Raw genomic sequence first — 16,174 nt, 5'->3', positions numbered from 1 at the left:
ACGTATACGCGCTTTTTCAGACGTAGACGCGTTTTGTTAGATGTATGCACGTTCTGTCAGACGAATGCGCGCTTTGTCAGACGTAGACGCGTTTTGTTAGATGTATGCACGTTTTGTCAGACGTATACGCGCTTTGTCAGACGTATACGCGCTTTGTCAGACGTATACGCGCTTTGTCAGACGTATACGCGCTTTGTCAGACGTAGACGCGCTTTGTCAGACGTAGACGCGCTTTTTCAGACGTAGACGCGTTCTGTCAGACGAATGCGCGCTTTGTCAGACGTAGACGCGTTTTGTTAGATGTATGCACGTTTTGTCAGACGTATACGCGCTTTGTCAGACGTATACGCGCTTTGTCAGACGTATACGCGCTTTGTCAGACGTAGACGCGTTTTGTTAGATGTATGCGCGTTTTGTCAGACAAATACGCGCTTTGTCAGACGTAGACGCGTTTTGTTAGATGTATGCACGTTTTGTCAGACGAATACGCGCTTTGTCAGACGTAGACGCGTTTTGTTAGATGTATGCACGTTTTGTCAGACGAATACGCGCTTTGTCAGACGTAGACGCGTTTTGTTAGATGTATGCACGTTTTGTCAGACGTATACGCGCTTTGTCAGACGTATACGCGCTTTGTCAGACGTATACGCGCTTTGTCAGACGTATACGCGCTTTGTCAGACGTATACGCGCTTTGTCAGACGTATACGCCCTTTGTCAGACGTATACGCCCTTTGTCAGACGTATACGCGTTTTGTTAGACGTATGCACGTTTTGTCAGACGTATACGCGCTTTGTCAGACGTATACGCGCTTTGTCAGACGTATACGCGCTTTGTCAGACGTATACGCGCTTTGTCAGACGTATACGCGTTTTGTCAGACGTATACGCGCTTTGTCAGACGTATACGCGCTTTGTCAGACGTATATGCGTTTTGCTAGATGTATGCACGTTTTGTCAGACGTATACCCGCTTTGTCAGACGTAGACGCGTTTTGCTAGATGTATGCACGTTTTGTCAGACGTATACCCGCTTTGTCAGACGTATACGTGCTTTTTTAGACGTATACGCATTTCCTCAGACGTAAACGCGTTTTGTCAGATGTGAAGGCAAGCTGGGCAAATCAAAGCGTCACAAAAACACATAACAACAGCGATTTATTTGTGCTCTGAAAGTCATTTGCGAGAAATGTGATATGAATGGAAGAGATTGTGTTACAGCCTTCATCTCATATGATATCTGGACCCTGATTTAAATCTAATCAATACTCTCTCGGGGCAGAAACTAAATAAATTTTCATTCATTGATATAATGATCAAACATTTAATGTAAAGACTTTATAAGCATTCGTATTAAGTTTTTTTCAGCTGAGGAACATCTTCATTATTACTCAGACCTGCTAAACGAGCCAAATATTATATTTTGTTTATTTGTTGGCTCAACATGTGAAAACTGACGTGTGTTTACGTGTTTTTATCGCTGCAGGTTGTTCATAACAAGTCATTTATGTGCAGAAACACAGATCAGGATGTTTGCTACAAACATGAGTCCTGATGAGGGAAACGTTGCTGGCTGCATTGTTTTATTGGTCGTTATATCAGGAGCTTTCGGTCAGTTAGATTAATCATCTTCACAAACATTTCATGTAATGATTCAAACCCTGATGGTCTGAGAAATGAGAGGTCAGAAAACGAGAAGCATCACGGAGCAAAGTGGAAAAATGAAATGCAATATGAAAACAGATCGATGGAAAAATATTCAAATCTAATGGCTTATAAATATTTTCTCTTTTTATTTCTTTTCTGCTTCAACATTCTATCTTTTTTTCTTTTTATCTTCTATTTTGGTTCAATTTTTTTCTAATGTTTATGTTGTAATTTTCCATTTTTTTCTTTTTTAAATATGAAATTTAGGAAAATGCCATTTTCTTTTTTTCTTTCCACAAATATACAAACATTTTTTTATAAGTAAATTCTACTCAAGTTAACGTTAATAGAAATAGTTTTTAAAAAAAACAACACCACATGAATAAAAACAAATCATACATGACCCTTTCATATTGGATTTATGCTCTTTACACTTTGAGCTGTCATTCTTCTTCTGTGGTTCTTTATTTATCTTTTTTTATCTTTCTTTTTTTTACTTTTATTTCTCCAATTAATTGTTGTTTTTTTTTGTTTTTTTTTCTGCATTTAACTTTTCTGCTTTTATTCTTTTTTAAACCTTTTGTTTTTGTGTTTTTTCTTAGGTTTTATATTTTCCCCCGAACATTTTCTCTGGTTTTTTAAAATTAATTTACATAGTTAGTTTTTAGTTATTTTGATACTTTTGATTTTATTTCAACTCTTTCCACACAAGACATTTAGTCGTATTCTGTTTGTTTGCAGACTATAGATTGTGTCTATGTTGCTATGTGTAAATGACTTCTAATATTTCTTTCCTCCATAGTTTGTTGACATGTATTTATAGCAAATCCTGTAAATCTTATTAAAAATCTTAGAGTCAGAAAGTTGACGCGTCAGTCTGGAAACTGACTGATAAAATCCCGTTTGATTTTCATGTCATTAATCTAAAACTATTTGAAAGAAACCTGAACAGCTTCACCGTCTCTGTTTCTGCTCTGTAACGCTGATCTCTGCTTCCCTTCATGCACTACAGAAGCAACAAAGCAACAGGAAGAGAAGCCGAAAGAAAAAGGTAAAAAACAAATAAACTGGTTCAGACAAATAAACAACTTCCAGCCCTTCGTTCATCTGGTCTTCTCTCCATCTCTGTCTCCCTTCAGCCAACAAGAAGAAGCCTAAACTATTGAATAAGTTTGATAAAACCCTTAAAACAGAAATAGACGCAGCAGAGAAGCTTCGAAAGAAGGTAAACTTATGTATTTGTGGTTGTGACGTCTTCCGGATGCTCTGATGTTTCTTCTTCTTTTAATCTCTTATTTGTTGTTTATTTTGTTATCAGGGAAGGGTGGAGGAGGCTCTAAAAGCATTTGAGACGCTGGTGCAGCAGTTTCCACAGAGTCCCCGTGCTCGCTACGGGAAAGCACAGGTACTACCATAGATGTAACGAAGTAGAACTACTTAACTACTGTACTTTAGTAGTAAAATGTGGTATCTCTACTTATTGAAATTATTGAATTATTTTTTTCTCTCCTACTTCCACTTTTACTCCACTACATATTTTGGATCACTCAGATATTTTTACTCTGATACATTTTTATTGTCTTGCGTCGTTATTCGTTACAACAGCAAAAAAGAAAAGAAAAATACGATGGTAATTTGTTTCAATCTATGACACTTGTTAGAGTAGCAATCTGTCGCTATAGACAATCTCTGTACGCAAGTGCATGAGTTTTAGTTTCATGCCAGTTAAAAAAATAAAGAGTGGGACCTCTTTCGTCTAACAAAGGGATCTCTGGTAACTTTGCTGAGCAGGAGTGAAGCAGCAGCAAGTTAGCAGCAACATAACATTTCTTGTGCTTTATAAGTAAGTAACATAGTCGTATAAAAGTGTTTGTGTGAATCAACAATACTAATTTCTTTAGTTTTCACAGAAGAACTAGCTTATAAGTGGCCAACTTGCCTTTAGTTGTCATAAGTTATGGATGAAAAGAGACGTCTTTACATCAGAAAAGAAACATTTAAAGTATACATACTGGTTTAAGAAGGGGAAAAAGCTATGGAGGGGAATAAACACACTTTAGAAGTGTTTTTTCATGTATGTTCCTGTTTATGTACTACTGCTCCAGTAAAACGATTTCTGAATGTCCAGCTAAAAGATATACAAAGTTTAACGTTGTCTGAAATAACTACACAACACAATAAACTACTTTTACTTTCAGTACTTGAGTAAACAAAAAATGTTGAATACTTTAGTACTTCTACTTAAGTGGGGCACTTTAAGAACACTTCAACTTCTTTTTAAGTAACTTCATTCATAGTCTTGATTTCTAGTACTTTATACTGGGTACTACACACCGCCACCACATAGGGAGCGCACACTGTGTGGATATTACGGCAGCAGTAATATACGTGTGTGTGTGTGTGTGTGTGTGTGTGTGTGTGTGTAGGCCGAGGACGACATGGCGGAGAAGCTGCGTAGCAACGACATGCTGCAGAGAGCCATCAACACCTACAGAGAAGCAGCAGAACTTCCCGACGTGACCTCTGACCTCCTTAGAGTCGCACTGAAGAGACGAGCAGAGAGGCAGCAGTTCCTGGGTAACACACAGCTACACACCAGAGAAACCAGTTAGATAAAAGCACATCCAATTCATTTATACAGCGCATTATGAAACACACACGCTGGCCAGCATGCTGTATATGTATGGAAGGCCGGTTGCGCCAAAAACGTGCGTCAAAACATCTTCAAAATGTGCGTACCGATCGCGTTGAGAACGCGCTCAGAAAGGGAAATTCAAATAAGTTTCTGACAGTGTACAGTAGGTAGGTCCAAAATGGCTGCACATATAGGCTTTTTCTTTTCGTTTTGAAAGGACAACACAAACTTTTTGAAGACAGAGATTCTGTCAAGACCTTGCTAGTTGATCACTTAAAAGGCAGCTTTCATGTCTACTAGTCTGACAAATTTCTGCAGTCTTATCATAATTCTCTCCTGAAATATATTACAGGCAATCACCAGAGCAAACAAAAGAAATATGGCTTAAAGTAAAATATGCCTTCCACCCCAAATAACAAACCTTGTTTTTTTTTATTTCCATTTAATTATAAAAACTACGGATGAAATGCAACCATATTAACAATAATAAATATTCTAATAGCTTACTAATAAAACCCACTGGTGACAACCAACAACTGAGGGTGAGGCAGCCTGCAGCCTCCGCTATTCTTAAAGTGGAACTATTATGTTCATTTCAGGCTAATTTATTTTTATTTCTGAGACCAGAAGGGCTTGGATTGATCGAGTTATCGTCACAAATGGCTTTATTTACTTCAGACCGACTCTCTCTGTAGGCTGTCAGATCAGCCTGCGGGCAAAACGAGTGGATTGAGACTCTTCCACATTAAGCCCCGCCTCCCGCCACTGCACTACATCGGGAGCGCGCACCGCACCTGCTTTCACCGTCATTGTAACATCTCATAAACAGAAGGATTAGGCTGATATGAACTCAATAAAAAAACAAAACACAATGTCAACACATAGCATGCAGCCCTACATGTTGGAACCTGAATCAGAGCCTGAAAACGAAGTGGAAAACAGCAACCCACAGCAAGGAATGCATCAGGATGTCTCTCTTTGGTAAACTCACCAGCCATCGTTGGAAATAACTTTATCCCACGTTTTCCACCCGCCTGATGTATTTGTACATGCCCTTTTTAACCAGTAGAAGGTAACCAATCACCGAACCTTCGATGATTGGTTACCGTCGTTTTAGAGTAGAAAAAAATCTCTAAAACGACGCGTCTTTCGTCGCCATGGAAACCAAACGGAGAGACTGCTGGAACTCAAACTCAAACATGCGTTTAGGTGATAAAAAAAACAGTGCCGTTCACATGTCTGATGAGAATTCAACACTGTAACACTGTAGAAAGCTCAGAAAACTCCAAACACCATCATAGCACCCCTTTAATGAAATGGCTTCACCCATAGTCCTCAACCAATAGATGTCAAGGCGTTCTGAAGGCGCTCAGAAGGCGCTCAGAAGGTGTAGAGATTACCTTTCAGAACACCTTAAGGCGCTCAGAACCTGTTCTCAACGGGTTCTGAGCGCGTTCTCGACGCGATCAGTACGCGCATTTTGAAGACATTTTGACGCACATTTTTGGCGCAACCGGCCTTCCATATAAATGTGCAGACGGCGTTGTTTGTAGCGACACGCAGAAATTCTGGACCCTGAAAACCTTTGGACTCGGTCACAGCCAGCTGATGTGTCGTCATCCGGTCTGCACATGCAGCTGTCACACACACACCCCCCCCCCACCCCCCCCACCGCAGCTGCTGGATACATGTTACACACTTTCAGTGTGAAAACTTTGACGTGGTGACAGAAGCCAGCGCTCATCTTCCTCCACATTCACGTCACCTGGTTCCCACCAGGAATCGACCCCAGTTCCAGGTTCGGATGTCTGATGCCGCCTGATGTTTCCTCCCGTCTCTCAGGTCGGATGCGAGGGTCTCTGGCGACGCTGGAGAGGCTCGTTCAGTACTTCCCAGAAGACGTCGGTCTGAAGAACGACCTGGGCGTCGCCCACCTGTTGCTAGGTGACAACAAGGGTGCCAAGAAAGTCTATGAGGAGGTGCGTAATGATAACTGCAGTCAGTCTGATACTCAGAGCTGCTCTGCTGATTGGCTCTCTCTCACCTCTACGCTCCGCCCTCTAGGTCCTGGCGGTTGCCCCTGGCAACGGCTTTGCTAAAGTTCACTACGGCTTCATCCTGAAGTCAGAAAACAAGATTGCCGAGAGCATCCCATACCTGAAGGTAAGCACACACACGTTTGTGTTAGCGTGTCGCTGTAAAGCCATCAGCTGATGATTCAGAAAAGCAGCTCGTTTAAACCCACATGACCCGAACCTTTCAGGAGCGTTGCCGCTCGCTTTCCTGCTTTTGTTCTTGTGCACTTCACTGGGAAAGTCACAGAACTTTCCAGTTTGGAAAAACTTTATGACAAAATTAAGTCTCATAACATTGTCATGTTGCTGTCTTAGTCTGCACAAGCAGAGTGTTTATTTCAGTACTGAAACGTGGTAAATCAGCCTGGTGATGAACCGGCGACCTGTCCAGGGTGAACCTGCCTCTCGCCTGATGACTGCTGCGATAGGCTCCATCTTCCCACCACCTTTAGTTGGACACATTAACCCTTTTACACACACACTCTAATGATTAGGGATGCACCAATCCACGTTTATCTGCAGATAAACGTGGATTTATGTGAACATTATTATGACTATGGTTATTACTGCTGTTATAACTGTGTCAGATTTCATCAGGTTGTAATAAATGAGCCATCCTTTCTGAAGTTACCTCACCAATACAGATATAATAACATTACAGAGCTAACAATTTCAACAAGTTTTTTTCTGATTTGGCACATTTTACCTAAATACAACTATAAATGTGTGGTTTTGGAACAAAGATCTGGCTTTTAGTGCCGTGTTCCTCATCGCATGCGGCTCACTGACTCTTGACTTGCAGCTCGTGAAGCAGCCTCTGGCTGTCTGAAAATGCGATCTAAACAAGTCATAATGATCCTCAACGGTGCAGTTCTCTCCACAAACAAGAGCTGCAGGCTGCTTGCAGAAATTCTGCTGTCCTAACGGCCCTAACTGACCCTGTCAAAGTTTCCAGTTTTGGCTGCTTTCAGCTGCACCGAACTTAACGTCGAACGTTAGAACGTAGAACAACCACGGTTTTTAGCCAGTTAACAACGTGACTTAGCTTTAGCCCGCTTACCTCCGTTAGCTGGTTAGCTCCTGTTATCTCCAGGTTAGCTTGGTTAGCTCTTAGTTGCAGAAAGCTCGGAGTTCACTCGATGTCAATCATCCACCATGACGCTCACAGCCGCCCTCTCAGCTCCACCTCTTTGCCCATATATGTATTTTCCGGGTGAGACGATGCGCAAGATGGCGATGGTAGGAACCGCCCACCGAGCTTCAATTCAGCTCTTCAGAAACCTATGGGTGACATCACGGCTACGTCCATATCTTTATATACAGTCTATGGTACACACGCTTGGAATTGAGCCGATACCAGTATCGGTATCGGCTCAATTCATCCCTACTAATGAGTCCATAAAAGAAGGAACCTGGAGTTCAGCGTCTTGCCTAAAAACACTTTGTGGCGTCTGAAACCACTGCAGTGCAGATTCCTCCTGAGCTACCGCCGTCCTGTAATGAACACAAGTAAAGAGACTTTTCAATAATTTATATCTCTTTTGGTCTGACACTTAAACCAGTTAACCCGAGTCGTACGGATCTACAGGTGGATCTACGGACCAGCATTTAGGAATATTAAAAAAAAAACTCATAAGGAACATGAGTAAAGTGATATGCACGCCTGTCAGAGAACATTTAGAGTTTTTATTCTGCCAATATGGAGGAACCATTCCCTTTAGTTTGTGGTTCTCTTCAGGCTAATGTTAGCTGTTGTTCTGTGTTGTGTGATGAAATTTTTATCAAGAATCAACAAACTCGTTGCCGTTTAGCCAAGAGAGGCGTAACAAGCTCCCATCAGACTGCTGCTGACAGCCTGGAAATCTCCTCAGTCCCACAGAGAAACACGTTTCATTCATTTTCTGATCTTTGATCAACGCTTGTATTTTTTTTTTTTTTTTTATATACTTTGTTTTTATTGAAAGATTTTCAAATTTTCAAACAGAAATAATACAGACATAACATATAACAATAGATGGACCGACATATACAAACCACAATTTACAGGTTTTAGGCCACACTGTCACAGGTTACACATGTATATTTAAGTATGTATATTTTAAGTGTGGGTTTTTTTTGTTTTGTTTTTTTTTCCCCTTTACATCTTTTTCTCCTTTTCCTTGTTTTCCCTTTTATTTAGCTTATCTTACATAGTTATTCTTTTACATTTTCAGTTTCTAATGAGTTTGTCCATTTTCTCCAAAAGCGCTCCCCTTTTTTTGAAGTATGTCTCAGTGAAAATGTCAGAGTCTCCATTGTGTATATTTTTCGTTTATCACTTCTGTCCATTCCTTAGCAGTCGGTGGATCCATTTTCAGCCATTTCCGCGTAATAGCTTTTTTACTTGCAGCCAACATAATAAGCAAAAGATATCTATCTTCTTTTCGTAGTCCAGTTGGTATATTTCCAAGGTAGAACACTGAAAAGGTCTCCTCCAGTTGCAATCCTGTAATCATCTTAATTTGTCTAATCACCTCTGTCCAATAGGGGGCAATCCTGGAACATTCCCAAAAAATGTGATAATGGCCTGCTGATGTTTGTCCACATTTTCTCCAACAATTCCCCTGTATAGAGTTTTTACTTTGTAATTCTTTAATCCTTGGCGTAATGAAATACCTTAATATGTTCTTCCAAGTGAATTCCCTCCATAAATCAGAGCAAGAAGCGGTTGCAATATTTCTACACACATTTAACCAGTCATCCTCAGATAGATTAATTCCAACTTCCATTTCCCATCTTTGTTTGATATACATGGTAGAGTGTTTTTTATTAGATTGTAATACTGAATATATTGATGAGATTTGTTTTTTATTAAGTTTACCTTTGCATGAATCTATAACAAGCATAATTAGAGGGTTGCTCTCTGAGCTTTTGGATTTAATATCAGCTTTAAAATAATGTCTTAATTGGAGATATCTGTAAAAGTCCTTTTTCCCTAAGTTATACCTGTCTGATAGTTGTTGAAAGGTTATCAGTCCCTTCCCTGTAACAATTTTCCAATATGCAGTAATACATTTGCTGCACCAATATTTAAACCTGGTATAATTTCTTGCGGGTATGAATGATCCGTCATATGCCGGCCAGCGTAGGATCTTTGCTTCCTCTTCAACAGTCTTATCTTTGCGTTCTTTAAGCCATATGCTTAGTGGAGTTTTCATCCAAATAGATATTTTGGGCAAGAGTGCCTGCAACAAGTGTTTGTCTCCTAAAATTGAGGGAAGAGGAATTTGGATCTCAGCCTGATCCATTTCCTTCCATCTGGCATCATACGACGGGTCACACCATGCAATTAGAACCCTAAGTTGTGCAGCCTTATAATAACTCTGAAGACAAGGAAGGGCCCTGCCACCTTCATTTCTTGTTAACTGTAAAGTTTCAAATTTTATCCTTGGTCTGTGATTGTCCCAAATAAAATTTGAAATCATTCTGTTCCATTCAGTAAATTGCTTGAAAGGCACTTCAACTGGTAATGCCAAAAATAGATAAAGCAGTCTGGGTAATATAATAATTTTTACCAGTTCTATTCTGTGGTGCATATTCATTGGTAGCAGTAACCATCGTTTCATATCTGCTTTTATACTGGACGTTAAGGGGCTATAGTTATGTTTATAAATTTCTGTTAGATCCTTGGGTATATGGACCCCAAGATATTTAATTATGCTGTTATTCCAATTGCATTTTAGTTGCTTTTGAACTTTTCTATTTGGTTTATAGTTAAATGTTAATATTTGTGTTTTACGAAGATTTAATTTGTAGCCAGAAAATGAGCTAAACGTGCGGAGTAAAGATAGTAATGATGTTAGACTTGTATCAGGTTTAGAAAGGGTCATTAAAATATCGTCTGCGTAGACATATTTTATATTCTGTGTTGTACATGGTAACGCCTACAACATTTTTGGATTCCCTGATGGCCTGCGCCAACGGTTCAATAAACAGTACAAATAACGTCGCACTCATTGCACATCCCTGTCTGCACCCTCTTTTTAGTGAAACCGAATTTGACAAATCTCCGTTAATTTTAATTCTTGCTGTGGGTGTGCTATACAGGGATCTTAAACACTTAACAACCTGGTTATTGAAACCGAAACGTTTTAGGACTGAATATAAAAATTCCCATCTTACGGAATCAAACGCCTTTTCTGCATCGAGGCTAAGGAGCACAGATTCTTTGGATTTCATGTGATTTATAAGTTTAAATGCTCGGCGTATATTATCGTGTGTTTGTCTATTCTTAACAAATCCTGTTTGATCTGTATCTACTAATTCAGGAATTATATTTTCTAATCGTTTGGCTAATATTGTTGTAAATATTCTATAATCTATGTAGAACTGATCCAGGTCTGTAGGAGCTGCATTCAGTAGCATCTTTCCCTGGTTTGAGTATTACTGAAATAAGGGCTTGATTCCAAGATATGGATATTTCTCCGCCTTCCAGAACATAATTAAAGCAATCCTTTAATATTGGTATGATCATTTGCCTAAAGCACTTGTACCATTCCGAAGGAAACCCATCTGGACCGGACACTTTGTTACCTTTAAGGTTTGAGATTGTTTTACTAATTTCTTCCTCTGTTATTTTCTGTGTAAGTCTCTTATTTCGTTCTGTGCCTATAGAAGGTAAATCTAATGAGTCTAGGAAAGTTTTGGTCTGCCGCGGGTTGTTGAGAGTATAAGTTTGAATAGTAGGAGACAAAAGATTCTTGTATATTCTTTAGGTCATATTGTATTTCATTCGTTTGAGGGTTTTTAATTTTGTGTATAAAACGACTGGCTTCCTGTTTGCGTGTCCTCCAAGCAAGTAACCTCTTAGCTTTGGGTCCATTCTCATAGTAGTTTTGTTTGATAAATTTTGCTTTCTTGGCTACTTGGCTCTCATACAGTTCGTTTAAAGTCCGTCTCGTTAAAGTTAACCGTTCTAAACTGTTTGCGTTGTTATATTTAAGATGTTCCTCTTCTAAAAACTTAAGCTCCTTGACCTTATCAGCAATTTGTTTCTCTTTATCTTTTTTTTTAATAGATGACCACATTATCAGTTTACCTCTGAGGACTGCTTTAGCAGCATCCCACAATACACTTGGAGAAGTGTTTTCCTTATTATTATAATACATGTAATCTTCAAAAGCCTCTTGAGTATATTTCTGGAATTCTTCATTGTTAAGGTAGCTCGTATTCAGCCTCCAAACTCTTTTTGTTCAGTATCTAAATGTATTGTTAAGTAAACCCCCGCGTGGTCAGATATATCCCGAACACCTATATGACAATCAATAATCCTATGTCTGTCATAATTAGGCATGAAAAAATAATCTATTCTGGAAAACATTGAATGAGAGTGGGGGAAAAAAAGTAAAACTTTTTTCACCTGGATGTAAGTCTCTCCATATATCTATCATGCCTAACTCTTTCAATAATCTTTTAGCAATTTGTACTTCTGGTTGTATCTTTTTTGTTTTAGATGAGACATCCAATGAAGGATTTAAGTGCAAATTCCAGTCTCCACCACATATCACTACCCCGGACATCTCATTGCATAATAAATCAAAAATCTTCCTAATGAATTTTTTATCGCTTCTGGGAGGCCGATAAACATTTAGTAAGGTAACATTCTTGTGATCAATAAAACCTTTCATGAACACATATCGGCCTTCCTCATCGGCCACCTGTGAGCTGAACTGAAAATTAACCCTGTTTGAAATAAGAATTGAAACTCCTCTTGCACAACCCCTTTTAAATGAAGAAAAGTATGAGTATTTAAACCATTTTTTAAGTTTTTCATGTTCGATATCTGACAAATGAGTTTCTTGCCAGAATATGACATCTTGTTTTTCACGTTTCATCTTAGCTATAACTTTACTCCTTTTAACAGGGCTGCGCAATCCATTTACATTAAGGGTAATGAAATTATATTTCTCTCTATTCATTTCCTTTTTCCCAATAAACTGAATTATTACAGCAGATAAAACAACTTACATAGATAAGATATGAGTCAAAAAATGTCGGTCCATCTAAAATAGAACATGTTGAACAAATAACAAAATGGAACAAAAACAAATAGGACTTCCAAAGATTAAGTGTACTATTCACTTCTACAATGAGAAGGGAGTCCTGCAAAGACCAGTGAGCCCCCCTCCATATGGGCCATAACCTCTGACTTGAGTATATCAGAGCAGCTAGCATAAGAGGTAGAACAGGCAAGCGTTTCCCAGTAGCAGGGTCAAAAGTTTACAAACATCTGAGGATTTGCAAAACAAAATATATCTCACCGGTGATCAGAAAGGTGTAAATGTCAGGTTGTATGGCCATCGTTGTGTCGGAATTCCTTTAACTTTTCCTGAATGCGCTTAATCCTCTCTCGGTTGCGACGCAAGGTGCCAGCGTTTTGCCACGCAGATTGTGCCATCCTCCAAGCAGCAGGCTCTTTGGGCTTTGTTACTTGAGTGAAAGTTCCAGCATCAATCACTCCTTTCCTCTGTAGGTCAGCTGCGGCGTCCTGCGCGGTGCTGTACATCACTGGGCCGGTTTGGAGGTGAACACGGAGTCGTGAGGGGTGAAGCGTCGGGAAACGCACGCCTTTTTCTTTCAGCGTTTTTCTGATGGGGGCATATGCTCTTCTCTTGGCCAGTATATCGGTAGTGTAGTCTTGTTCAAAGAAGACACGTCTCCCATTGTACTGGATTTGTTTCTTCTTCCACGCGGTTTGAAGCACGAGCTCTTTAGTCTTAAACTCCAGAAAGCAGAGAACGATAGACCTTGGGTTGGCTTCTTGAGGAGGTTTAGCAGCGAGTGAACGATGGCATCTTTGTATTCCAAGTGGGTGGTCGGGGAGATCCAGTTCAGCTTTAATAAAACCTTCCACAAATCCCAACATGTCATCTTTTTCGGCACCTTCTTCTACGCCGTGTATTCGAATGTTATTTCGGCGTGAGCGTGCCTCTAGATCTGCCAGCCTCTCTTGAAGATGTTCATTGAGTTCAAGTGTGTGGGACAATACGTCTCTTGCATCCGCGCTGAAAGCCTCCATTTCAGCAACTCTGCCTTCAGTTTCATCCATCCTATTTGTCACTTCCTTCATGTCCATCTCGATAACACCCAGCCTGTTATTCATTTCTCCTCTGAAGTCACTAAGCTCTTTCTTAAGTTGCCCCGTTGCTTCTGATAGCTCTTTGGCGATGTCCGTGTGTACTTTTTGTATTTCGGCAATGATGCTAACCCTCATAGCCTCCATGCTATCATCATCGGTTAGCTTTCTAGCGTCCGCGTTGCTATCCTCACTTTCACTCGACGATAGTGTCTTCTTCGGGTTGTACTGGTGTCTTTCCTCGTTTCTTTCTTCTGTTATTTCCTCCTGGCATATTTTCCATCTACGTTTGTCTCTGAAATGTTGTGAAGTTTACAGGGGGAGCCAGACCCACTGGGAGCTGTTGGTTTATGTGACCGCTCGCCTTTCCGCCATTTTGAAAGTCGATCAACGCTTGTATTGACTGAATATTCTTCATCTACAAGTTTGTCAGCAAACTTTGCAGAATGGGATGAAAAATGATAAATATGTATATAAACACATGACAAAACATAAAATGTGTATAATGCAGATGCCTCTGCTTGAAGTCTGCAGTTACAGGTCTGCAGTCTGGTGTGAGGCGTTTTACTGTAAAACTACTCTGCTCTTCTCTTCCTGTGTGTCTGCAGGAGGGTTTGGAGTCAGGTGAGCCAGGAACGGATGACGGAAGGTTTTATTTCCACCTGGGAGATGCTCTGCAGAGAGTCGGCGATGACAGCGTGAGTAGTGACACAGCTGTCGTACAGTGCCTGCTGCTGGCCACAAGGTGGCGCTGAAGGCTCGACGAAGGCTCCACTTCCAGTGAAACCGAGTCAGCGAGGGGAGCATGCAGGATCTACGCACAGTCCTGAGCTACATTCAGCACATATTTGTACTTTAACAAGTTCAGAAAAGGGTCAGAAACAGTGAAAACTTCCTATAAACGCCGCAGTCTAACCTAGTTTCACTCATTTAAAGGTCTCTTTAATTTTTCTTCTATTTTATCAGCTATATTAAGCTCTAAAACACCAATGATGATGAAATCGGCTGTATTTAACCACCAGAAGACGTTGGAATGACACAAGGCAGTCTTGAAAAAAGGAAAGCAATCATTATGTCCTCTATGTTCTGCCTGTAAAGCTCAGAGTGGAAAGATCTGAGAACAAAGCTGTGGAGTCGTCGACCCACAGTAAGCCAAACTCTCCTCTGCTCCTCTGATGTGAAGCTTTGCCTCTTTGTGGGTTTTGTGTTTGCATGCAGGCGTATTACTGGTACGAAATGGGTCACAAGCACGGCCATTTCGCCTCGGTGTGGCAGAGGTCTCTGTACAACGTGGACGGACTAAAGGCTCAGCCCTGGTGGACGGCCAAAGAGACGGGATACACCGACCTGGTGAAGGTACGCCGTCACCATGACGCGCCCTGGTTTAACCACATTTCTGTAATGGGCTGTCGTGTGTGTGTGTGTGTGTGTGTGTGTGTGTGTGTTCAGATGTTGGAGAGGAGCTGGAAGACGATCAGGGACGAGGCTTTGGCTGTGATGGACCAAAGTGGGAGGTTTATTCCTGAAGAGGAGAACCTCAGAGAGAAAGGAGAGTGGGGCCAGTACACTCTGTGGCAACAAGGTACACTCTCACTCCTTAAGCTTCTTCCATCCTCCACGAGAAGCAAGAACTGAGTTCTTGTTCTCGAGGCTGCAAGAACAAGAAAAAGCTTCTTTTTCGTCAGGTCCATCCATCCTCCAGGAGAAGCAGGTCTGCAGCAGGGAGGGGTCACTGCGGGGGGCGATGTCTGCTTTTATGTGCCCAGTTGTTACCTCCACCAGGTTATGTCTTTCCGGCGTCTTTTTGCGTAAAAGGTTACGGAAGGATTTTTATAAACATTTCAGGAGTTGTTGGAAATGTGAAAATGAAGAACTGATTAAATTCTGGTGGTGATCCGGATCACCGTTTAGATCCAGGAATGTTTTAAAACAAAATCTTTAACATCGTGCTTGGCGGAGGTTTCCGCTCTCCGAGTTTCTAGTTTCATATTTAACGAGCAACTTCGTACGCGGCAGGGCGGGTCTTAGACGCGGCAGGGCTGGTCTTAGACGCGGCAGGGCGGGTCGTAGACGCGGCAGGGCGGGTCGTAGACGCGGCAGGGCGGGTCGTAGACGCGGCAGGGCGGGTCGTAGACGCGGCAGGGCTGGTCTTAGACGCGGCAGGGCGGGTCTTAGACGCGGCAGGGCGGGTCGTAGACGCGGCAGGGCTGGTCGTAGACGCGGCAGGGCGGGTCGTAGACGCGGCAGGGCGGGTCGTAGACGCGGCAGGGCGGGTCGTGCACGCGGCAGGGCGGGTCGTGCACGCGGCAGGGCGGGTCTTAGACGCGGCAGGGCGGGTCGTAGACGCGGCAGGGCGGGTCGTAGACGCGGCAGGGCGGGTCGTAGACGCGGCAGGGCGGGTCTTAGACGCGGCAGGGCTGGTCTTAGACGCGGCAGGGCGGGTCGTAGACGCGGCAGGGCGGGTCTTAGACGCGGCAGGGCGGGTCGTAGACGCGGCAGGGCGGGTCGTAGACGCGGCAGGGCGGGTCTTAGACGCGGCAGGGCGGGTCTTAGACGCGGCAGGGCGGGTCGTAGACGCGGCAGGGCGGGTCTTAGACGCGGCAGGGCGGGTCGTAGACGCGGCAGGGCGGGTCGTAGACGCGGCAGGGCGGGTCGTGCACGCGGCAGGGCGGGTCGTGCACGCGGCAGGGCGGGTCTTAGACGCG

The 16,174-nt window shown here is 42.1% G+C and overlaps 1 protein-coding gene across 4 annotated transcripts in view; it reads left to right on the top strand.

Annotated features, from left to right (window-relative positions):
- unm_hu7910 (un-named hu7910) overlaps positions 1 to 16,174 on the top strand; it is a 71,632-nt gene that overhangs the window by 52,185 nt on the left and 3,273 nt on the right. For 3 of the 4 annotated variants that reach the window (XM_079259769.1, XM_079259768.1, XM_079259767.1), the window contains 8 exons: positions 2,658 to 2,696; positions 2,785 to 2,870; positions 2,964 to 3,050; positions 4,072 to 4,222; positions 6,123 to 6,259; positions 6,345 to 6,443; positions 14,078 to 14,167; positions 14,688 to 15,051. In XM_079259769.1, the coding sequence (XP_079115895.1) occupies positions 2,658 to 2,696; positions 2,785 to 2,870; positions 2,964 to 3,050; positions 4,072 to 4,222; positions 6,123 to 6,259; positions 6,345 to 6,443; positions 14,078 to 14,167; positions 14,688 to 15,051 (1,053 nt within the window). The remainder of the gene's footprint in view (positions 1 to 2,657; positions 2,697 to 2,784; positions 2,871 to 2,963; positions 3,051 to 4,071; positions 4,223 to 6,122; positions 6,260 to 6,344; positions 6,444 to 14,077; positions 14,168 to 14,687; positions 15,052 to 16,174) is intronic. The other variant, XM_079259761.1, reaches the window with a different exon arrangement.

This window comes from Telmatherina bonti (assembly GCF_933228915.1).
Source record: "Telmatherina bonti genome assembly, chromosome: 20".
Taxonomy (NCBI): domain Eukaryota; kingdom Metazoa; phylum Chordata; class Actinopteri; order Atheriniformes; family Telmatherinidae; genus Telmatherina; species Telmatherina bonti.
The sequence above is the reverse complement of the archived record's forward strand: the minus strand, read 5'-3'. Positions and strand labels throughout refer to the sequence as shown.